The sequence below is a fragment of the Dipodomys ordii genome, unplaced genomic scaffold (genome assembly GCF_000151885.1).
Source record: "Dipodomys ordii isolate 6190 unplaced genomic scaffold, Dord_2.0 Scaffold17, whole genome shotgun sequence".
NCBI lineage: Eukaryota > Metazoa > Chordata > Mammalia > Rodentia > Heteromyidae > Dipodomys > Dipodomys ordii.
Window position 1 is genome coordinate 11,711,721 of NW_012267233.1, and position 24,787 is coordinate 11,736,507.

Here is a 24,787-nt window from a genome sequence, read left to right on the forward strand (position 1 = left end):
CTTAGAGTTTCTTCACATACCAATTCAGAGATGTCTCTTAAATATCAATACTTGAAAGTTAAAATAATTCTCTGACTGAGATAGAAGTCATTCACTGAACAGATTTAGCATAGACAGACATGTATATTCAAGCCTGAAATCTTAACTATTTGGGAAACAGACACTGGGAGTTCAGAGCCAGCTTAGTCCAAGTTAACTCCATCACAACCAATGGGTGGGAATAGTGTCATCCCAGAAGTATAAAGAAAAACAAATAGGAGGACTACAGTCCAGGCCAGCCTAATAAAAAACCAAGACTATGTCTTGTAAAAAACAAAAAGTGATCTGGTAGAGTGGCTCAAGTGTTAAAGCCCTGGGTTCAAACCTAAACCTAAATACTGTTAACAACAATAATAATGATGATAACACTTTGTTTCATAAGCATACTTTGCAAAACCTTCATTTTAATTTTTTAATGTCTGTATTGTTATTGTAAAAGTGATGTACATAAATCACATAAAGACTAATTTTTTTTTTTGCCAGTCCTGGGACTTGAACTGTGGGCCTGGGCTCTGTCTTCTGTCCTCTGTCCCTGAGCTTTTGATCAAGGCTAGTGCTCTACCACTTGAGCCACAGCACCACTCCAGCTTTTCTTGAGTAGTTTATTGGAGGTAAGAGTCTCCTCAACTTTCCTGACCATAATGGTTTTAAATCAAGATTCTCAGATCTCTGCCTCCTGAGTAGCAAAAATTACATGCATGAGTCGTGACACCCAACTAAGAATACATTTCCTTTTCAACAATGTCACCCCTTCCCCTGCTCTCTCCAAGTTTTTCTTCCTATTTCCACACCCAAGTTGTATAGTTCATTTTCAACATAGTGTCTAATGAGTTTCACTGCTACATTTGTTTACCCTTTGTCCCACCATTTCCATGCTACTCCCTTACCATCCCAAAGACAGATAAACAAATGAACAGGACAAAAGAAAAAATCAAAACCAGCAATGAAGAAAAATAATTCTTGTTTCTATCTCCTTGAGTTCATTTCAATAGATATTATTTTGTATGATCAGATGCTCATTGCTAATGTATCTTTGTGATCCTCTCCTAAGAATATCCTCTCTTGTTCTAACTCTGTGTGAATGCCTAGAGATCTTTATAATATATTATGTTCTAGTGTATTTTTTCTTTACCATGCAGTGTATTTACTTGTAGGTTTATAGGCACATTCTAGTTACCACAAATGGGGGGAAACATGCAACCTATGTTTCTCTGGCTTACTTTGCTTAATATAATTTTTCCAAGCATTTCCATTTCCTGACAAATGGTACAATATCATTCTTACTGATGGAGGCATAGAATTCCCTTGTGTATATATACCTCATTTTCTTGATCCATTTGTTCACTATTGGGCATGTGAGTTAATTCCATATATCGGTTATGGTAAACAATGCTGAAATGAACGTAGTATGTTATTAGCTTTAGTGTGACCTTGTTTGTGTTCTATTGGATAAATATCCAGGGGTAGAATTGCTGGATCACAGGGAAGCTTTATATTTAATCTTTTGAGAAACCCTCATATTGCTTTCCAGATTGGTTGAACAAGTTTATATTCCTACCTACAGTGTAGCAGAGTTCCCTTTTGGCCATACCCTTGACAGCATGTGTTATTCCTAGTTTTCTTGATAATGGCCATTCTAATTGGGGTGAAGTGGAATTTCAATGTTATTTTGATTTGAATCTCAATGTTATTTCTTGATCAGAGATGCTGAACATTTCTTCATGTGTCTATTGACCATTCTTCTTCTGAGAGGTCTCTTTTAAAGTATTTTAGCCAATGTATTAATTGGGTTGTTGTTTCTTTGAGGGTTTATGTGGGGGGGGGGTGTCAAATTTTAAGCTCTAAGTTTGCAAGTGTTGAGGAAGAAATTTGTTTTGTAGCTTTTTAGAGCCACAATTCAGTGTTCACATGGATAGTCTCTAGAAGTTTTACCACAAAACAGTAGCTAATGATTTGGCTCAACACACACACACAAAAAAACATTATCTCTTGCCTCTATAACATAGTTTATCAAAAAAAAAAAAAAACTTTTACAAGCCAGGCACAGGTGCCTAATGACAATAATCCTAGGTAAAAGACTAAAGTCTAAAAGACTCTTATATCCAATTAACTGGCAAAAAGCCAATAATGGAGTTGTGGCTCAAGTGGTAAAAGTGTCAGACTTGAATGAAAAGCTAAACAAGAGTGACAGGCCCTGAGGTCAAGCCCCAGTACTGGCACCAAAAAAAAACAAACAAACAAAAACAAGCAGTCCCTCCCCCACAGTATAACCCCTGCTTTCACTGTATTTGATGTCGGTATAATTTGTGGAGGGGAAGGGAAAAAACAAATCATTTAAATAGTGATACAGGTGGACCCATTGCAACAATGAGATATACAAGTCGTTATGTAGAAAATGAACTTTACAACTTTGGTGGGGGGGGGGGGGTTTGGGTAGGGGGACAGGGGGAGGATGGGAAGGGGAAACAAAGGAGGAGGCTGTACTCATTATTTTGCCCATGTAATTGTAACCCCTCTGTACAGTATTTTCACAATAAAAATAAAATAAAAATAAAAATAAACAAAAAAAACACTGTTTTCCTTCCTGAAGTCATTTTGCAGTTTTAAACCTTAAAATTAAAAGTATTATATTTCTGTAGCACCATTAATAGTTTAATATTTAGAATGAAAAGATTGAGTTATGGTACTGTTTTATATTCTATGATCCAATAAAATAAAATAATCTAATTTACTGTACAGTAAATGACTTTCTTAACAATTATTAAAGGAAAAAATAGGTTAAACAGCTATTTTTAAAGTCCCAACTAATCAACATACAACTATACAACTTGTAAGTAGGGATGGGAGGGAAAAACTGGGAGTGAGTGAGGAAAGGAGTGCCATTGTCCAAAAAGAAGTATACTCTTTGCCTGACTTGTGTAACTAAACATTCTGTACATCATCTTTATAATAACAATAAAAAAAATTTAAAAGCAGAAAGAAATATAAAGGCAGCAGAGAAAAGTAGAAAGTAGTATAGCTTCATTACCAGCCCCCTAGGGCAGGGGCATAAGAGAACTTCACAAGCTATATACCTCAATACATTCATTTTTAAGTAAAAGACTGGAAGAAGAAGTACAAGCAAAAACCAACCAAAAGAAAGCTGTTGTAACTATGCTAAAGCAAGAAAAATTATTTATGAATCAAAAGACCGGGGTACACTCAACACACTGAGAAAAAGAATCAATTCAAAAAGAGAATATCACTGGGTACCAGTGGCTCATACCTATAATCCCAGCTACTCAGGAGGCTGAAATTTGAGGATCACAGTTCAAAGCCAGCCCAGGCAGGAAAGTCCATAAGACTCTTTATCTCCAATAAACTACTCAAGAAAGCCAGAAGTGGTGCTTCGGCTCAAGTGGTAGAGTACTAGCCTTGAGCAAGAAGAAACTCAGGGACAGCACCAAGGCCCAGAGTTCAAGCCTCAGGACTGGCAAAAAAGAAAAAAAAATAATACAGATGCTAAAATATGTACAGTTCTTTATCAGGTTCAAAAACTCAGAGCTCTTAGTGAAGAGACTATAGGTTAATGCAACATTCATCTTGTCATTCTTTTACATTTCTAAATATATCAGTCAACAACCATAAAATACGAGAAGAAGAAGAAGAGGAGGAGGAGGAGGAGGGAGGAGGAGGAGGAGGAGGAGGAAGAAGAAGAAGAAAAAGAAAAAGAAAAAGAAGAAGAAAAAAAAGAGGAGGAAGAGGAGGAGGAGGAGGAGGAGGAGGAGGAGGAAGGGGGAAGTGGGGGAGGAGGAAAGGGGAGGGGAAGGGGAGGGGGAAGGGGAAGAACGGGCTAATTTAAGCAGACTGTAATTACATACTAGACCCTATCAGAATTTGTGCTATATTCCCTACACTAAAGTCTCAAACCTTTAAGAAGCATTAGTGAAGAATTTAAAATAATTATTTAACAAGATAAATAAAGAATAATTACATTTAAAGTGTCTCATCTTTAACAACTAGGGGTCACTTACAGATATGATTATTTTGAAGCTAAAATTGTAAAACCAAACCTATAAACTGTTTATCTGCAAACTGAAGATGAAGAAATTAAACTAAGATCAGATCAAAACAGAAATTGTTTTTAGTAGTTAACTTTTCAAGATGTTATATTAATGTTTTCACAAAAAAAGCCTGCTATGTCTTATCAAATGTTATGAGTAACTATATTTCACTTTACCACCCAGAGTTCAAGCCCCACGGCCGACCAAAAAAAAAGAAAATATTTCACTTTTCCAGCATAATCAAACATACAGCATACTTGGCTTGTTTATCTATTTAAATATGCATATTAACAATTCCATAGTTACCTATGTGAGGCCCACAGGCAAATTAAATGAACCGTTGGTAAATAATAATACTAATAATGTCTTTTAAATAGAAAACAGATCCAGAAATTTGTTCTAGGAAACAAAACTGGATTGCTTAATCCTTACTAGTGACATCAAACATAAGCTATAAATATCCACTTTCACAAGAAATAGATTATAATTTAGGTGGAACATGTTAGACATGCAGATCTGAATGACAGTAGTCAGCTCTAAAACATAATTTCCACATGACCATCAACAAAATTGCTCACTTACTTGTAGTTTGGAAGACTTCATTCATCAAAGCTTCACTCACTGCTAAAGAGTTCACATTTCCAATATGAGACCAACTTTGATAGATTGCCTGCAGCATAAGTGTCTGGGCTCTTGTACCTTGAATTGTAAGATTTGGAAGTTCAAATATACCTTCAGTAATGACAATCTGAGATTGTTTGGTCCTACATAATAAAACAGAATAAAAGTATGGTAAATAGCATTATAAACACCACACTGTTTTGTAAAGAAATACAGAAAAGGGTAAACATTCAAAATATTTTCAAACTAAATTAAATCAACTAGATTGCAATTCTCCAAATGTTTCAATATTTCAAAAAGTCTTACAAATAATGTAAAACACATAAACAAATTCTATATACTTGTAAGTTCTGTTGCATTAGTTATATTTTTCAATCAAATTAATCACCCCAAATAAAAATGATAGTCACTGAGTTATAGAAGATTTACGAGTAGATCTGCACTGTTCTAAATATCATTTTTTAACACATTAAATTCTGTCACTGTAACTACTCCTTTTTCATATACAAAAGCCAGTAGACACACAGATAAAATTAAATACAAACTACTATCAAGCAGGATAGATAGCACCTGTCTGTAACCTCTGCTACTCAGGTAGATGAGATCAGGAAGGTTACTGTTGAAGGCCAGCCAGAGCAAAAAGTTCCTGAGACACATCTCAAGCTGGGCATGGTCATCTATACCAGTCATCCCAGCTACAGTAGTTAAGGTAAATAAGAGGATAGTGGTCCCAACCAGTCCAGACAAAAAGCAAGACCAAACTACGAAATAATCATAGCAAAAGTGCTAAAGCCTAACAGGCTCAAAGGCCTGCATTTAAATCCCACTGTGTGTGTGCGTGCGTGCGTGCGTGCGTGCGTGTGTGTGTGTGTGTGTGTGTGCGCGCAATGCAATGTTATTTCAAGTGTGTGTGTGTACAATGCAATGTTATTCCAAGTGATTTGCTCTAGGGACATTCACACTATCCTTCTTCCTACAAGTATTTATGAAACAGTCACAATATATTCACTTCCTATAACAATGACTAGGAATTTTTTTAATTTTTTAAATTCCCAAAATATCTATTTCACTGATACCTTATTCATCTGATTCTGTCTGTGATTAGTGTTAAATAAAACAAAATGATATACCATCCTTATGAGTCACAAGGAAGAAAGATATTGCTTAACGACTAACTGAAAATGGATCCTGAAGAATACAAAGTATTTCAACAAAAGCACTTCAAAAATTCTTTAAGGAAAAACAAAATATATCCAATTTTTTTAATGGCTAAAAGATCTGAATAGGAAACTCACAAGGATGAAACCAGGAATGACCAATAAATATGCTAGACCATAAACCATAGCTCTCAGTCTTTACCAGGTCAAAGGTCTCATTATTCTCAAAGAAGGCTTACACAATGATAGGTTTCGCAGTATTATTAAACATGAGACAATCTCATTGTCAAATAAATTATGATACACTAACTTCATACAAAACTACTCAGACAATAAAAGAATAAAGGTTTATTAACATGCAAGATCATAAAATATGTTCAAGTAAAAATACAAAATTGTAAAATAATGATTTCATATAATATGAAATGGTTATCTACACATAAAAGTTATTTCCGAATGTGTTAATATACTAAGATAAAAAGTTATGAGAACAACAAATAAGTTGTTCTTACTTGAGAGTATGTGTGGGGTTGGGACAAATGGGAGGAAGTGGAATGATGGAAGGATGACATAGATGAAGATGTCTTTTAAGCATCAATTGACATGTTGAACTGAAATCCCTTTACACCATTACTTAAAGATAATAAGTTAATTACTTTAACTGCAAAGGCCAGATATCCGTATAATCAATGTACCTACATGTTAGATATAAAATATGAACTTATAAAAATGCATACAGGGCTATACACATATTTATATATATAATCAAACTGACTAAAGTATGATATACACAGGGTTAGATTTCCATGGTATAACACTTTGGAACAATTAACAATTTAACAAAATGAGTATTAGAAAGATGAAACATGCCTTGTATGAGAAAAGTAAGAATTAAGGGAAGAGAGTAGATGAATGAAGAGAAGAATGGTGGACAAATACAGTCTTAATACTTAGATGAATGAAGAGAAGAATGGTCGATAAATACAGTCTTAATACTCAATGTATCTAATACTCAATGTAAAATTGGAACTAGAAAACTTGAGGGCAAGGTGGGATTGGGATGGATGGAAGGGAGAATAATGAAAGGGGAGAAAATGATCAATATGAATTGTACACAAAACCATCTGTTAAACTAAATCCCTTTATACAATTATTAAAAGATCATTTTAAATATTTTAAAAGGTAAAATCAAGATATCATTATCGATTAATCCAACTGCTCCTATTCCAAGTTTATCAATTTTATTCCTCCTCTTTGAAACAAACCCCACCTCCCTAAGCCTTTTCTAGTGATGGGCAAAAATGACAGAAAAGCCAAAAAGTCTCATGAAAGTTCCTCATAAAAGGAACAAAGAAGCTAACCCAAATGTTAAGAATTGACCTTTTAAAAGCAATTTGAAACATTTATGAAAAGTATACTATCCATATTATACTCAAGGATGAAAGGCTGAAAGCTTTCTTACCAAAATCAAAAACTAAACAAGAATGTCTGTTCTTGCCCTGCTATTCAGCCCTATAAAGCCAGGTACAGTGGTGTGTCCCTGTGGCCCCAGAAACTTGGGAGAGAATGAGGGAGACTTGTCAGTCCCTATTCCAAGAAAAAAAAATTCGAGAAGTTCCAAACAAGAAAAATGAGTAAGACATTCAAACTGCAGCATTAGAAATAAAACTATCACTACTAACATATTACAATATTTTTTAAAAACTTCAAGCTAAAAAATGAATACAACTAAGTTGCAAATTACAAGATAAATCAATCTTACATTTATGTGATTATAACTTACAATCTAAAAATGACATTAAGTCTTAAAACAATTTCATTTCTATTACCATCAAAAAGAAAAAAGTTAAAGTCCTCAGAGAAAAATATAACAATGTTTTGTGTACTACAAACTACAAAGTGTGATTGAAATAATTAAAGATAACTTAAAGAAGTGAAAAGACAATTCATGTTTATGGACCAAAAAACTTTATTTTAAAGATAGCAATATTGATTCCATAAAGCAATCGATAGATAACCCCTTCCCAATAAATAAAGAATCCCAGATACCTATTTTAAAGAAATGAATATACCAATCTTAAAATTCACACAGAATTGCAAGGGACCTAGTGGCTAAAACAATCTTGAAAACAAATAAAGTTGAATAGCAGCAGCGCCAGTTCCATGTGCAGGACGCTGGACGGTGTTCCTCCAGCAGCTGCAGTTCTCATTACAGCACCAGAACGAGTTCTGTTCTTGTTCATCCACGGAGATCTCTTTCATCTCCCTCGGCTGCGGGAAATCAGACTGTGTGACTGAGTCCACGATGGCTTAAGCTTTGAAACCACAGAAGGAAGTTTGAGAAACTACTACAAGCAATGGGGAAAGCTCACAAACTGTGGTTATAAGAGATCCTGCAAGCAAAAGATCAGGAGGATTTGGTTTTGTAACTTTCTCATCCATGGCTGAGGTTGATGCTGCCATGGCTGCCAGGCCTCATTCAGTTGATGAGTGGTTGAGCCAAAAAAAAGAGGAGTCTGGAAAACCAGGGGCTCCTGTGACAGTGATGAAGCTGTTTGTTGGTGGAATTAAAGAAGATACTGAGGAACATCACCTTAGAGATTACTTTGAAGAACATGGAAAAATTGATACCATTAAAATAATTACTGATAGGCAGTCTGGAAAGAAAAGAGGCTTTGGCTTTGTTATTTTTGATGACCAAGGTCCTGTATATAAAACTGTATTGCAAAAATGCCACACTTTTGGGCTGGGAATGTTGGCTTAGTGGTAGAGTGCCTGCCTAGCATGCATGAAGCCCTGGGTTCCATTCCTCAGTACCAATAAACAGTAAAAGCCAGATGTGGTTAATGTGGCTCATGTGTAGAGTGCTAGCCTTGAACACAGAGAATCAGGGTCAGAGCTTAGGGATGGAGTTCAAGCTCCAGGACTGTCAAAAAAAAAAAAAAACACTACCAATGGTCACAATGCATAAAAAAGGAAGGTACTGTCTAGACAAGAAATGCAAGAGGTCCAAAGTTCTAGGAGTAGAAGAGGAGGGAACTTTGGTTTGGGGAATTCTAGCTGTGGCAATGTAAAATTTGGACCAGGACCCGGAAGTAACTTTAGAGGAAGATCTGATGGATATGGAAGTGGTCGTGGATTTGGGGATGACCATCATGGGTATGGAGGAGGACTTGGAGGTAGCCCTGGTTATGGAGGAAGAAGAAGAAGAAGAGGGTATGGTAGTGGAAGTCATGGATATGGCAACCAGGGGGGGGCTAAGGTTGTTAAGACAGCTATAGAGGAGGAAATTGTGGAGGTGCAAATTACAATGGTTTTGTAGATTACAACCAGCAACCTTCTAACTATGGTCCAATGAAGAGTGGTGGCAGAAACATCAGAAGACCATATGGTGGAGGAAACTATGATCCAGGAGGCAGTGGTGGAAGTGGTGGTTATGATGGGAGCAGCCAATACTGAGCTTCTCCCTATTTTCCATAGAATTCATTGTATAAATAGGAGAGGATGAGAGCCCAGAGATAACAGAACAGTTCCTACTTATCAAAATAAAGAAGTTAAGAAAACTCTTATCTCAGTCATGAATAAATATACAATGGTATGGCAGAAGATGCCAGGGCATATGCAGAGAGCCATTTTGTGCATGGATTGGATTATTTAATAACCTTACTGTGGAGCCTTTGAGACAGTTTCTTAATTTTTTAATTGTTGTTTCTTTCTCCTGGTCTTTGTAAGAGTGTAAAAAGCATTCTTTCTTTGATAATGTTAAGTTTGTAAGTTTCAGATGACCTGTGAAAACTTTAAGATTTTTCTCAGAAGTTTTGAAAATCTATAGCCAGGATCATGGTATAATAAGACATAACATTTTTCCTTTAAAATTTTAAGTGTGTAGCTGGGTGCTTGGTGGCTCATATCTGTAATCCTAGCCACTCAGGAGGCTGAGATCTGAGGATCACAGTTCAAAGCGATCACAGACTTCCCTGCCCGGGGAGTTAAACACCAGAAAACCGTAAATAGCACTGTGGTTCAGTGCCATTGAGCTCAAGAGCTCAGAAACAGCACCCAGGCCCAGAGTTAAAGCCCCACAATCAACAAGAAAAAAAAAAGTAAGTGTGTGTGTATAGAGTTAAGAAGCTGTTGTACATTTATGATTTTAATAAAAAACAATTCTAAAGAATAAAGCTAGTAGGACTGGGCATTGTGGCACACACCAGGCATCCCTGCAATGTAGGAGGCAGAAATCAGGAGAATGATGATTCAAGGTCAATCTAGGCAAAACATTAACAAGATCTCATCTCAACAAACAATCCTGTCAAAGTTGTATGAAGTTTAATTCCAGATATGCAATATAGGCATGTAGAAAGATTGAGGTCCAAATCCTACTCAAAGCAGAAAAGTGAGAACTATTTAAATCAAAATTTCCTGGGGCATAGCTCAAATGATAAAGCCATATCTAGCAAGTTTGGGGACGCATGTTCAAACACTAGTACCAGAAGAAAAAAAAAAAAGACTCAAACTTTCTAACTTTAAAAGATATTACAAAGATACAGTAATCAAAATAGTATCATACTAGCATAAGAATAAACACATAGATTGATTCTTTACATCTGAGAGGCTAGAAATAAACCTCTTTATTTATGTTTAAAATATTTTAAATAAGGGTATTAAACCAAGCAATGAAAAATAAAGCCTTACAGCAAGTTGTTAGAAGCTATTAAACATATGCATACCGAAGAACTAATATGGACTAATACCTCAAAGCAAAAAACCTGAATTCACTATGAATCAGAGCTAAAACTATAAAGTTCTTAGAAGTAAACAAAGGCATGAATGTTCATTATCTTGAATAAGAAATAACAATTTCTAAATGTGGCACAAAAAGCAAAAGCAACAACAAACAGATAAGTTGAATTTCATCAGAATTTAAAACTTTTGAGAATTAAGTGATATTTAAACAAAGTTAAACAATGATATACAAAATATTAGAAATATTTCCAAATCATGTATCTGATAAGGGACAAGCTTCCAAAATGCATAAAAAATTCCATAATTCAATAACAAAAAGATACAAAGCTCGATTTTAAGAGAAACATAACACTAAAATAGACACTTGCACAAAAAACATAAATAACCAATGATTATATGAAAGGCTACTCACAATCATTAATCATTAGGGAAATGGAAATTAAAACTAGGAAATACCACTTTACATGCAACGCAACAGCTATAATACATTAGACAAAAATGTGTTTTCAAAAAATAAGAAGAAATGGTTGTATGCATATTATAACACAATTTTGGAGTTTGTTAAGAGGTTATAACCCAATAATTATAATGACAGGTTGACACCCATAGGATATAAAACCACACTCATGAAAGTTCATACCAGAAAATATTCTTAACAGTCCAGAAGTGGAAACAAAAACTATAACACTGATAAGTGAACAAAATATCATACATCAGAAGAATAAAATGCTGACCCATAAAATATAAATGAACTTTATAAATATTATGTTAAGTAAAAGAAGCCAAAAATGAAATGCCAGATATTATTATTCCATTCCATGAAATATTTAGCATCATTAAAACAGAACTTCTTTGTTTTTGTTTGTTAGCTATGGGGCTTGAACTCATGATTTGGGCACTGTCCCTGTGTATGTTTTTTGGAGTGGGGGGGGGGGCCCTAAGGCTAGTGCTCTACCACCTGGAGCCACCACCACTTCCGGTTTTCTAGTGCTTAATTGGAAATAAGAGTATCACAGACTTCCTTGCCTGGGCTGGCTTTTAACCCTGATTCTCAGATCTCCTGATTAGTTTGGATTATAGGCATGAACCACCAGCAGCCCAGCTGAACTTCGGTGAGATCTGAATTACAGAGGAGTGATAACAGCACAACATTGAAAATATTCGAAGCCACTAAATTAGACAGTTTAAAATAGCCAAAATGTGAATTTTATATTACATGGAATTTTGCTCAAATAAAAAAAAAGCTCCCTATAGTATTCCTAGAAGTGTTCCAAGTAACCACTGCCTTCCCTCCTTCAAAATATTTGAAGCAAGTAAGATGCTAAGGCTACATATCTCTCTTAACTAGCATAACAAATGATTTACACAATCACACAACTACCATATTGCCCAAAGAACTTTCACTATTTGATAGCAACACGTGACTCTAAATTTACCGCTTGATTCACAACGCTGGCCACATTTTGCCTTGAAAGACAAAGCACTGGGATGAATGGACCAGAAAATAAATATACACTTAAGATTTTTAACATCAAATAGGTAAAACAGATCAATATAGATAGGAGAATTTAAAAATTCACTCATTTATAAATTTGTATTTAACTGCAAATTTCCTTTTCCTTTTCCAACAATATCTGGACCATTTTCTAAATCTTAATTCTCTTCTAGCTACCTTCTTTTTCTCCTCTTCCTCCTCCCTTCCTACTCCTCTTTTTCTCCCTTTTAGTTTAAAAATGAACAGTTAACTATCTAATGCTCTCAAATTTCTGTTACTATCTTCAACCAAAAAATTTGTTATTAGTGAATAAGTGATGAAATATTTTAAGTACCTTCTACAAAATACAATTACAAAACAAAAGGCACTAATCCAGACACTATTTTCAGTCACATACTCTGACATTTGTGAAATTTTATGGTACAGCAAGAGCTATGTTCTTAAAACTATAGCATCATTCACAAGGCAAAATTATACATGTAAGTCTTTTTTACAAGTGAGTCTTTACTATTTGAAAATAAATTCTGCTACTGTACATATGAGTCTTTTAAACCTTCTTGGCACATAAAATTGTCCTCAAATAGCTAATTGGTTTGAATACAAACTTAAGCACATGCAAATTTAAAAGATTAATGTACTTTTACACTTTAATACTGCCCAAGGGTGAGTAATAATTTTCTTCTTCCAATATAATATCAAAGAAAATAGGAGTTTGGACAAAAGTCAGTATTCAATAAATTTTATAGACTCATGACATGCTTTTGTGGTTTTATTTTCACCTATAATGACCACAAATAGAAGTCTTTTTATCATACTTGTGTTAAACAATCAGGTAGCATATAAGCTAAAATGAGGAAATTTACAATGATTTAGTAGTAATAGATATTACCTTATACAATATATGTAGTATTGTTACTGTAATACCAATGAATAGCATTTATTTCTCTTGCTTTTTGTCAATTTTTAAATGTCTAACAAGTATAGGAAATAATAAATGCTTACATACCTATTACCTAACCATTATCAAACTATTATCTAACCATTACATTAGGCCATACTTGCTTTACAAACTTTTTAAATACCAACAGCTTTTACAACCCGATTTAAATTATTTGGAACACTCATTAAAATGTGATTGAAAATGCAGAATAAAAGCATAATTCTCCTCGATGTATTTATTAAACCTTTTTAAAATAAGACAGTTCAATGTAAATTCATTCTAAAAAATACCTAACAAATTCTGGAGTTGTTCTGAACATTATTAAGGCTATTTTTTAATAGTTAAGTTTTGGAGTATAATTTATTTAGCATATGCCTATTTTTCATATCCAGAAATTCACATATGTTCATTTTACAGAATTGGTTTGAAAACTGTCAATTCAAATAATATTCTCTGGGGTAAAATAAATCCTAGTGTAACTAGGGGGATAAACAACTCATTAAAACAAAACTTGGACAAACTCCAGGATAAATGGAAGGAAACAGAAACAAGTAGGTCTTAATTGTGTAGTAGCAAAGACTGAAAAGGAGTATGCCCTAAATAACAAATAATTTATAAAGATTCTGGCTGTACCATTTGATGGACAATTCTAATATAGAACTGAGAAAATTTCTGCATCAAACTTGCATTTCTATTTTTTTTAATCCTCTTTCAATGTTTTAAATAGAGTACTGGGATATAGCTTAGAATGTCTGCCCAGCATATGCAAGCCCTAGGTTATTTCCACAGCACCAAAAAAGACAAGACAAAAATAAATTTAAAGAGAAAACACAAAACATGGTTGTTACAACTAGGTAAAAAGAAATTAAACAATCCATTTACCTTTATATCAATATCATTAAATATTTGTACATAAGGAACAATCAATTCTTTTCAAATAAACATACTTCATGGCAACTGAAATATTCTCACCAACAGCTGAATCTAAAGATTTATATATAAAGTCCCCAAATGCAGTTTTAGCATACAAATTGGTTCCAAAAATGTATTTTATTACTCATATCCTGTACAGTAAAGATTACCTCACATTTTCCAAAATAAAATATGTATAAAACTACACTAACTTATGAGAGCAATTTTAAATATTTCTTTTCATGACAACTTATTTAACACATTATACTCAAAGAAAGTTTTAAATGTTTTAATTTAATGATAGATAAAAAATAAAAGTAAAATATATTCTATATTTTCACTCAGCTCTTTTATCACAGATAACCATTTTCTATGCACACCAAAAACCTCTGTATATTGATCTCATGGTTTCAAATATGACTGTAGTAATTTCAATGAGAATATATAAATATGTGTATAGCATTCTTTTTATGACTAAACCTTATAGCTTAGAAATCAAGATCCTTCTATATGACTATGTATGCTTCTACAGTGGTCTTTTAAATGCCAAGTATAAAATTACACTGAAATTTCATCCAAGTATATTTAATTATTTCCTTCTCAACACTGCAACTAGTGTTAGCTAGTACCATATATTTGCAATTACAATTATTTTAGTAACTTCAAGTTACTTTAAATATAAGTTTTATATGTTAGATCATTATGTTGACACAAATACATTTCATCATTTTTCAAATTTCTGAAATATTTGAATGTAAATGTTAGATGACAGATGAGGACAGAAAATAAGTTAATGTTATTTATTAGTAAAAGAAAAACATAAAAGAAAATGTTTTGATAACTGTAGTACAAAAAACGCAAAAATTTTACAATAAACTAAAGTAATTCTTATTGAAGCATAAGTAGATACACCAGAATATAAATTTGAAAGATTACAAGATGAGTGATAATGCTTAATGAAGAACAATGTAAATAAAGTTAAGGCTACTGTATCTTAAATTTAAAATAGCTAAAGTATAATTTTATCTTATGTACACTTTACCACAATACAAACAGTAAAAATAATTTTTAAAAGCAATGCAGGACAGCTGAAAGAGTCTTAAACCAAGACAGACAAGATCAAACTGAAGCATTGGTTAATTATACAGTCTTAGTTGTTTTCACTGCTGACAGAAAAAGGTTGTAATAAATGATGTCAATATTTGCTTTCAGTTCAAAACATTCTATAAAAGTACATCATAATACAAGCCTGAAGAACCAAAGCTGGAAATTAGGTTGATGCCACTAAAATGAGGATAATGAAATTAACACTCTTGTAAATTCTTAGGAGTTTTAAAATACTCAATAAAAAAAAAGTTAATCACAAAAGCAGACAGAAGAATAAAAGCCAACATTGGAAATTAAGATACAAACAAGGTCTTTTTCCAGTAGCATTAAAAGCAATCAACTAGGTTTGAGCCTTCTACTCTGGTACAATTAATGGCAGGGCAGTTGAACAAACTAAGCCCTATGTGGTTACTTATTATTTATTTGCCTAACAAATATTATAGGCTTTTCTTATTTTTTTTTCTTTTTAAAGACAGCATCTGACTATGTATTTCTCAGGCTGCCTTCTAACATCTGGGCTCAAGGGATGCCTCAGCTTCTATTCACACTTAGACTTGAAGGTCTCAATTTCCATTAAATTTGAAAAGATTTTTTTTCCCCCCTGGTGATATTCTGAGCTAGGACAGAAAAAAAGAGCTTCAGTTTCAGTTCTAGGGAAGCCAACTAATCAGTACATGCCTCACTTGAACTTCAGATACTAGATCACACCATGAACAACTAGAACCAAGTTCAAAATCTTTTCATTAACACCAACTCAAAGACAGACTCCACTATAAGGATATCCCTCCTACAAGCAGACTGTTCAGCATTGTCGCTAGTTAAAATCAAGCTAGCTAGCATGGGGCTAAGGAATTACTCAATATTAAAGAGAAATATATATTCTCATTTTTAAGTATGACAATGACTTACTAATACTTTTAAGGTTATTGTTTATATGTCATAAGCTATTATCAATTAGCTTATGACATATAAGCAATAATAATGAAAAAGAAATATTCTTTTTTTTTTCTTTTGATCAGTCATGGGGCTTGAATTCTGGGCCTGGGTGCTGCCCCTCAGCAGTTCAGCTCAAAGCTAGCACTCTACCACTTGAGCCACAATGCCACTTCTGATTTTCTGTGTGGTTTATTGAAGATATGAGTCTCATAGTCTTTCCTGCCCAGGCTGGCTTTGAACCACAATCCTCAGATCTCAGCCTCCTGAGTAGCTAGGATTACATGCATGAGCCACCAGCACCAGGCTTGAAAAAAGAAATATTCTTAAACAGAAATTCAAGTATGTACTTTACATTAAATTTTTGATTCAATTTTTAAAAATTACTTTGAAGGACACTTCAGATCCACACCAAAGGGGGAAATAAAGAAGGCAAGAAATTGCTGGGTTCTCAAGAGGCTGACATCTGAGGACTGCCACCCTAGGAATGAAACTGCATGAGACTCTTATTCCAATTAATCACCAAAAAGCTAGAAGTGGAGAATTCAAGGGGGGAGGAGGGAGGGAGAGAGGGGGAGGGAAGGAAGAAGGGTGGAGGAAAAGGGGACTTAAAGCTGAGAAAATCTGACTGCCTTATTAAGTACATTCTTTAAATAAAATGTTCAACCAGAGGCAGATTGTAAATTGTGCATGATAAGACTCAGAAATTGAGAATGCCTAAAATTCTATCCAAATCAATATTCACTAATTCTATGAGATCAGTATTATAATCTCTACATACTATTGACTAATCCTAGCAAAGTTCATTTATCATCTTTAGTATTTATTAATCATTATTATAACTGGCCAGCACAAAAAAGAAAAATACTGCAATTTAAATGAATTATTTCAAAGCACTAATACTATGTAAAGGACAATAAAAATATCACCAAAATAATGTAGCAGTGCTTTTAACTACTCTCAGCATTCTCAGATTTCATGCTTTTAGCATTTAGATTTTTTTAGATTTTAGATTTCTAATTTGACAATCTTTCTATTTCTAGTAAGTCCATTTTGAATATTTTTATTATTTTAGGGAATTGTACAAAGGAATTGCCATTCAACAAAGCAGTTTATAAATACAGTGCATTCTGATGAATGGTCACCCCATCCAACATTCTTACTCACCCCTCCCAATCCTTCCCCAAATTTAGGTTATTTATGTATTAATTTTTTAATTGACTTTAGGTTACTTATGTATTCTTTTCCTTTTAACAAAGTAGTTTATGTACACAATCCATCTTGATCTGAGGCATCACTTCAACATCTTCATCCCCCTTCCCTTTTATTTCTCAATTCTGTGGTATGTCCAATGAATTCTTGCCTGCATTCTCCCCACTTCGCCCTTCATTCTTTTACTCTTCTCTCTCTCCCTGCCTCTCCCTCACCTCTTGCAAGTGTTTGTTTTCTGGTACTTATTTTGTTGGGCTTTGGCTTAGTCTTTTTAAAGAATTGCACTATTTGTCCTCTCAAGAGAGTCTATCACATTTCAGTTAATTCATTTGCAACCTTTTGCTTATCACCTAGTATGTTTACTTATGGATTTATAGACATATTCTAGCTTACCACAAATGAGGGAAACCATGCACCATGTTTTTCTGGGTCTGGCTTACTTGTTATAAGGTTTTCCAAGTCTTTCCATTCCATACAAATGATACAATACAATTCTTTCTGATGGATGAATAGAACATTGTATACATATACCATATTTTCTTGATCAGTTCATCCACTGAGGAATATCTGGGCTGATTTCATATCTTGGCTATGGTTAATAATATCCTTAAAACACATCTTATTTATTTTAGTGTTCAATTATTTATGTAAGGAATATAATTCATTTTAGAAATTTTGGCTTAAAAAATTGAGTTTTATATAGTAAACTACAGTATTTTACAGAGTAGAAATTATTTTTGTCTTATAAAAGAAAAATCAGAATATAATATTTTTCAGAAATACTTATAAAGATTGAGAATAACAGAAGGTACTATAACAAATCTCATGATATTTCTTAAGGGAAAGGAATGTAACCTTATAAAAGAAATACAGGATGGGAAGGGGAAAAAAAGGAGGAGGCAACAATGCTTGATAAGAAATGTACTCATTACCTTGCTCATGTAAGTGTAACCCCTCCATACAGTATTTTCACAATAAAAAATAAAATAAAATAATTTTTAAAAATTAAATTAAATTAAAAAAAGAAATACAAAACAAAGAAACAGATTGACCCATTGTAACAATGAGATGTACAAGATATTATGTAGAAAACGAACTTTACAACTTGAGGGGGGAAGAGGGGGGTTGGGGAAGGGATGGTAGGGAAAAAACAAGGGGGAGGTAACAATGCTCCATAGGAAATGTACTCACTACCTTATTCACTTAACTGTAACCCCTCTGTACACTATTTTTACAATAAAAAACATTTAAAAAAAAAAAAGAAAGAAAGAAAGAAAGAAAGAAATACAGGCTGGGAGCCGGTGGCTGACACCTATATTTCTAACTACTCTGGAAACTGAAATCTGAGGATTGCAGCTTGAAGCCAACTTGGGCAGGAAAAGTCTGTGAGACTCTTATCTCCAATTAACCACCAGAAAACCCAAAGTGGTGCTATGGGAAGAAAAAAGTTCAGGAACAGCACCCAGGCTGTGAGTTCAAGCCCCACAACCAACAAAAAATAAAGAAAAGAAATATAGACTATAAAATTTAGTTCAAATACAACATTTTATGTAAAGGCAAATAAAAGTTAAATCCATCTTTTTATAGTAAGTGGCCTGCAAGGACTACAAATGAATAATTATAAAGCAAAATCTGCCAACAGTAACTTTGAAATGGCTTACTTTTATAGAATTCATTTTTTAAAAAAACTTCATTACAACTACTACTTTCAGTTAATTTTCTAGATCAACTGGTAAGTTTCCTAGAAATGTGGGAATTTATCCTACAAATTTCATTTTATAAGTTATATATTATTAAAAGAACTGAAGTATTTAGATAAATTAACATTTACTTTTCTAGAAATCATGCTATTAATTAAAAAATAATGGAAAGCATATTCTACAAAAATAAGGTTAGTAATTTAAATGACAAAACAAAGACACATTCTAAATAATTGAAATAGTCTATATTTTAAAAAGAATAAAGATTTTGCTAGAAAATACTTTCATATTTAAACATTATTTCATCTACTTAAATAATGTATTTAAAACATTACATTTAACTAAAAACATACAAGTAGTAAGCATTGCCTTGTTTGTAAATGTCTTCGAATTTAAGAAAACATTATCTCTAAATAAAACGAAATAATAAGCATTAAAATTCTACTTTAAAAAAAAGAAAAAGCTACTAAACTTGTCAAATATATTGTATCTAGCTGTATTATGATGAGAATACTAACTATAAAATAATTTAATAGGGGCTGGGAAGGTGGCTCAGTGATAGAGTGCTTGCCTCACATGTATGAGAGTTCAATTCCTCAGCACCACATAAGCAGAAAAAGCTCAAAGTGGCACTGTGGCTCAAGTGGCAGAGTGCTAAGCTTGAGCTGAAGAACTGAGGGGCAGTGCCCAGGCCCAAAGTTCAGGCCCCACAACTGACAAAAAAAATTTAATAGAAAAACATGTTGGCCTTCATAGTAACTGTAACTATTTATTAAATCATTATGGCTTTTAGAAAAAGGGTACTGTATTGATAGCTTCTGCTACTATCTGAAGCAGCAACATTTTATTATACCTCCACATTGGATTAACAGTTACTACTCCATGCATAGTTATTACTATCACTAAAGATGCTGTGAGCTAACACATTTCAGACATTATAGTTTTTTGCTAATTTTGTAGACATCTAATATATGGGCATAAAACAGATACATCTGGATTTTTCCTTTTTAAAATTATAAAAGGAAAATTGACATATAATACTTACCAGCAAGTGGGGAGTTTCAGGTGTTTACCATAAAGAGCAGTGCTGAAGGAGGGAATGATTTGGACGGGTAAGCAGTAAGAACCATTATAATCCAAAGATGTCAGTCCTGCCTGGAAACCAAATATCTGAAACAAAAGGAAAAGATTCAAATGTTCACAAATGTTTAACAAGCACAAAGATAAAAAAAACATCAGTTTCTGTTTGCTATAAAACACCTTCACAATAAATATGTTCCAATGTTTTTTTCCACTTCCCTATCAATACCTTTTATTCAATTAGATATTAGCTATATCAAAATCAAGAAAAGTTAGATCAAATCATAAAAGTATGAAAACATACTATACCACATAAGTATCAAATATAAAATTAAATATTCAAGACAAAGACTCAAGCTTTTTTTTTTGCCGGTGGACCTGAACTCTGGGCCTGGGCGCTGTCCCTCAGCTCTTCAGCTCAAGGCGAGCTCTCTACCACTTGAGCCACAGCGCCACATCCGGCTTTTTCTGGTTATGTGGTGCTGAGGAATCGAACTCAGGGCCTCATGCATGCTAGGCAAACAATCTACCACTGAGCCACCTTCCCAGCCCTCAAACTTTATTTTTAAAACATTCAATACTCTATATACCAATGAAAGGTTTGTTACATATACTACTTTTCCTATATCAATGTTCCTTCAAAGAACTCATTAGTCTTTTAAAGTGCTCATATTAAAAGGGCTTTCCCACTGCTTATAAATATCATTATCAATAATAGGTAAAATTTTCAAAAATTATAATTATCATTAACTTACAAGTATCAGTCATTTGGAATTATCCAAATATACTTTTAAATAAATATATTTGTTTTATTTAAATTATATTGGAGTCATAAAGAAAGCTTAATTTATTAGAATAAATTAGAAAGCTAAATTTATTAGAATTCTACTAATTATGTGAAATTACAACCTCCAACAACAAGGAAAAGTACTCGAAACTTTCAAAGCATTAATGAAAAAGGTATTAATGAAGAAAGAAATTCACTTTCCATACCTTAAGGTAGCAGTGTGCATAGCAGTAATGAAGCAGATTATCAGAAGCTTGAGGCAGGCTGCTGACCATGTGCACTAACTGTTCTGCATACATCGGGACAGAATGTTCCATATTAACTTTATCCACCAGTATCTGAATGGATGGCAAAGGCCGAAATGACTGGAAGTTTGTAGTATTCATGAAGTTACTTGAGTTCTGGAAAATAACAGTGACCATTTTATATTTTAAGATTGCTATACATGTCCCTTTATACAAACTTCAGACTTGTATATGATGCAGTGATATATTACACATATACCTTTTCTCCCATAATGACAGGAAGCAAATGATCTAGCAAGTTAAACTCAGCCATAAAAATCGTGCAGGTACATTTAAGGAAAGTAACACTTGTATGTCGAGTAGGAATATATTCCTCCAGAGAAGCTACTTCTTCAGGATTCAGAATAGTTTGATTTTCATCTTTAATTTCTAAAATGAAAGTAACAAAAATATTTTAAAATAATTTTCTTAAATTGAAAAATGAGTTAATCATTTCCCCAAATTTTAAAGTCAAATTCCATTTCACTTTTGAGTAATGAAGCAGTTGCAAAATAAGCTACTTTAAAATGAAGTATATATTAATCTAAATATTGACGTTTTAGCCATAAAAATTAAATAACTTATTTTTAAATATTTTGAAAAGGCCTTTCTTTTTTGAAGAATAATAACTTCCACCAAATAATAGCTTAGTCATGAAATATCATTTAGATCAGGTTAAGGTGAGACACAGAGTAAGAGAAAAAATATTTGCCATCTATTTAAAGATGAAAAGATACACAAGCAGAGATCTCCACGAAGGACTTATATCCTTAGCATATTTTAAAATATAAAAATGTATAGAAATGTATAGAAATCATTCAGAAATAGACAATGCAATAGAAAAATACAAAAAACACAAAAAAAACACTTGGATGAGCAAAAGAAAATATACCTAAATGACTAAAGGTTGTACCAAATGCTAGTCAACATTATTAGGCATGAGATATGTGTAAATAGTCAAACATGATAAAGAACTACACAAAGACTAGAAATATTAAAATGAAAAAGACAAAGAATATTAAGTTTCAAAACGCATGTAGAACAAAAGTCAGTAACTTTTTCAGAGAAGAAACATAAAACACAGTTTTGTCTTTATAGACTATATGATACACTCCACTCCATCACAATTACTCAACGGTAACATTAAAACACAAAGACATATAAGTAAATACGCACAGCAATTTTCAATGGTATAAGCCTGAAACCCTGGATTTAATCCATAGCACTGCAAATAGCAAGTAAAATTTATTTAAGAAAAATCAAAATTAAATTTTGTGTAATTTTTTGATGTGGTACAACATAAATTTTTCTTATTTGTAATCATTTGTCTACAAGAAATACATCTCACTAACAAATATTTGATTTAGGGTGAAAAGATGTAGACTTAGGGTAAAAGGATGGAAATTACACAAGACATTATTGAATAACAATTGAAAAAAATCAAACTGAAGAAAATTTTTCAAAAAGTTCCTGGAATCTAATAAAAATGGGACAAAATATACCAGAAAAGGAGGTGCTAATAGGAAATTTTATAGGTATGAGTGACTATATCAAAAAATCAGAGAGATCTCAAATAGCCTAATGATGCAGTTCAAACTTCTAGAAAAGCAGCGACGTAAGATAGGATTACACCTTGTGATATGGTTCAAACCCAAAATCAGCAAACAGAAAGAAAAATAAAGATTAGGACAGAAATTATGAAAACTAAAAAATTCACACAAACAATTAAAGAAACAAAAAGTTGGCTCTTTGAAATTACTGAGACTAACAATGTCTCTAATAAAATTATGGATAAAAATATCTCTAATTAATAAACTTAGAGCTAAAAAAAAGAGAATGTCACAAAAATACCAATGACATATAAAAAGATCATGAGGGAATACTTTGAAAATCTGTATTAAACTGAAAAATGTAGAGGAAATAGATAAACATGTAGACACAGTTGACCTACCAAAATTGAATCAATCATTTAAAACATCTATAATATACAGGAAAGCCTGGGACTAGAAGGATTATTGCTGAATGCTATCAAATCTATAAGAAAGAACATCAATAATTTTCAAAGTTTTCCATAAACAATACTGAGGCACACACACACACACACACACACACACACAAACATATTTGATGAACATTGATGCAAAAATTCTCAGTAAAATTTTGGCAAACCACCTAAAATGCATTTTTAAGAATCATACACTATTATCAAGTTTGTTTTATGCCAGAGAGCAAGGCTACTTCAACATGATTAAATGAACAAAAGTAATATATCATATACACAAGATCAAAAAAAAAATCAGATGATAGTCTTTTTTTTTTTCTTTTGCCAGTACTGGGGCTTGAACTAAAGACCTGAGCACTGTCCCTGAGCTACTTGTGCTCAAAGGATAATGTTCTACCACATGAGCCACAGCATCACTTCTGGCTCCTTCTGTTCAGTGGCACTGAGGAATTGAACCCAGGCTTTATGCATGCTAGGCAAGCACTCTACCACTATGCTACATTCCCAGCCCCAATAATCTCAACTGATACAGGAAAGGCCTCTGACAAAATACAACATCCTTTCATGACAAAAGCTCTAAAGAAAGTAGGAACAAAAGAAGTGTACCTGGACTTAAAACAGCTATCACCAACATCGTATTAATAGGGTAAAAGTGAAATAATTTCCCCAAAAGTCAGGAATAGGACAGGGGTGTCAATTCTCCCCATTCTTATTTAATTTGGCACTTGAAATTCTAACCATTGCAACAGGGCAGGAAAAAGAAGAAAAAATTCAAGTAGGAAAGGAAGAAGTCAAATTATTTCTATTTGCAGATATGATTGTTTACTTAACAGAAACTAACAACACAACAAAAAAGATAGCAGGTTATAAAACCAACACTCAAAGTCCAGTAGCTTTTCTATACACTAACAATGAACACACTGAGAAAAAATAAATCAGGAACTTCAAAAACAATAGAAGACCTAGGTATTAACTCAACCAAGAAATGTGAAAGACCTCTATAATAAAAACAAGACAAGCTGGGCGCTGGTGGCTCACGCCTGTAATCCTAGCTACTCAGGAGGCTGAGGTCTGAGGATCACGGTTCAAAGCCAGCCCGGGCAGGAGAGACTGTGAGACTCCTAGCTCCAATAAACCACCAGAAAACCGGAAGTGGCACTGTAGCTCAAGCGGTAGAGCGCTCGCCTTGAGCTGAAGAGCTGAAGGACAGCACCCAGGTCCAGAGTTCAAGCCCCACGACCAACAAAAAATAAATAAATAAAAACAAATAAATAAAAAAATAAAAACAAGATGGTTTGAAAAAATTTTTTAAATATCGGAAAGAACTCGCTCATTCATGGATAGACAGAATTAATACTGTGACAAGGTCATACTACCAAAGCAATGTACAGGATCAATGCAATACCCAAAAAGTCCAAATGTCATTCTTCACAGAATAAAAAAAAAAAAATCAATTAAAAAATTTATATGGGAACATAACAGAAGTAATCCTAAATTGCAAAAGTAATGGCAGAAGTAATCCTAAATTAAAAGAACAATGCTGAAGATATATATAACTGAGATATATATAACTGAAGATATATATAACTGAGCTTCAAAATGTACTACGAAGGGCTGGGAAGGTGGCTCAGTGCTAGAGCGCTTGCCTTGCATGCCTGAGGCCCTGGGTTCGATTCCTCAGCACCACATAAGCAAGAAGAAAAAAGCCAGAAGTGGCGCTGTGGCTCAAGTG

At 33.3% G+C, this 24,787-nt stretch overlaps 1 protein-coding gene and 1 pseudogene across 1 annotated transcript in view; one reads left to right on the plus strand and one right to left on the minus strand.

The window, feature by feature from the left end:
* Nucleotides 1–24,787, minus strand: part of Vps13b (vacuolar protein sorting 13 homolog B (yeast)) — a 548,051-nt gene that overhangs the window by 458,256 nt on the left and 65,008 nt on the right. Inside the window, exons 13-16 of the mRNA XM_013012393.1 lie at nt 21,274–21,443; nt 20,976–21,170; nt 19,948–20,072; nt 4,665–4,846 (exon numbers count right to left, since the gene is read on the minus strand). Coding sequence (XP_012867847.1) covers nt 4,665–4,846; nt 19,948–20,072; nt 20,976–21,170; nt 21,274–21,443 — 672 coding nt within the window. The remainder of the gene's footprint in view (nt 1–4,664; nt 4,847–19,947; nt 20,073–20,975; nt 21,171–21,273; nt 21,444–24,787) is intronic.
* LOC105982696 lies at nt 6,720–9,367 on the plus strand (annotated as a pseudogene).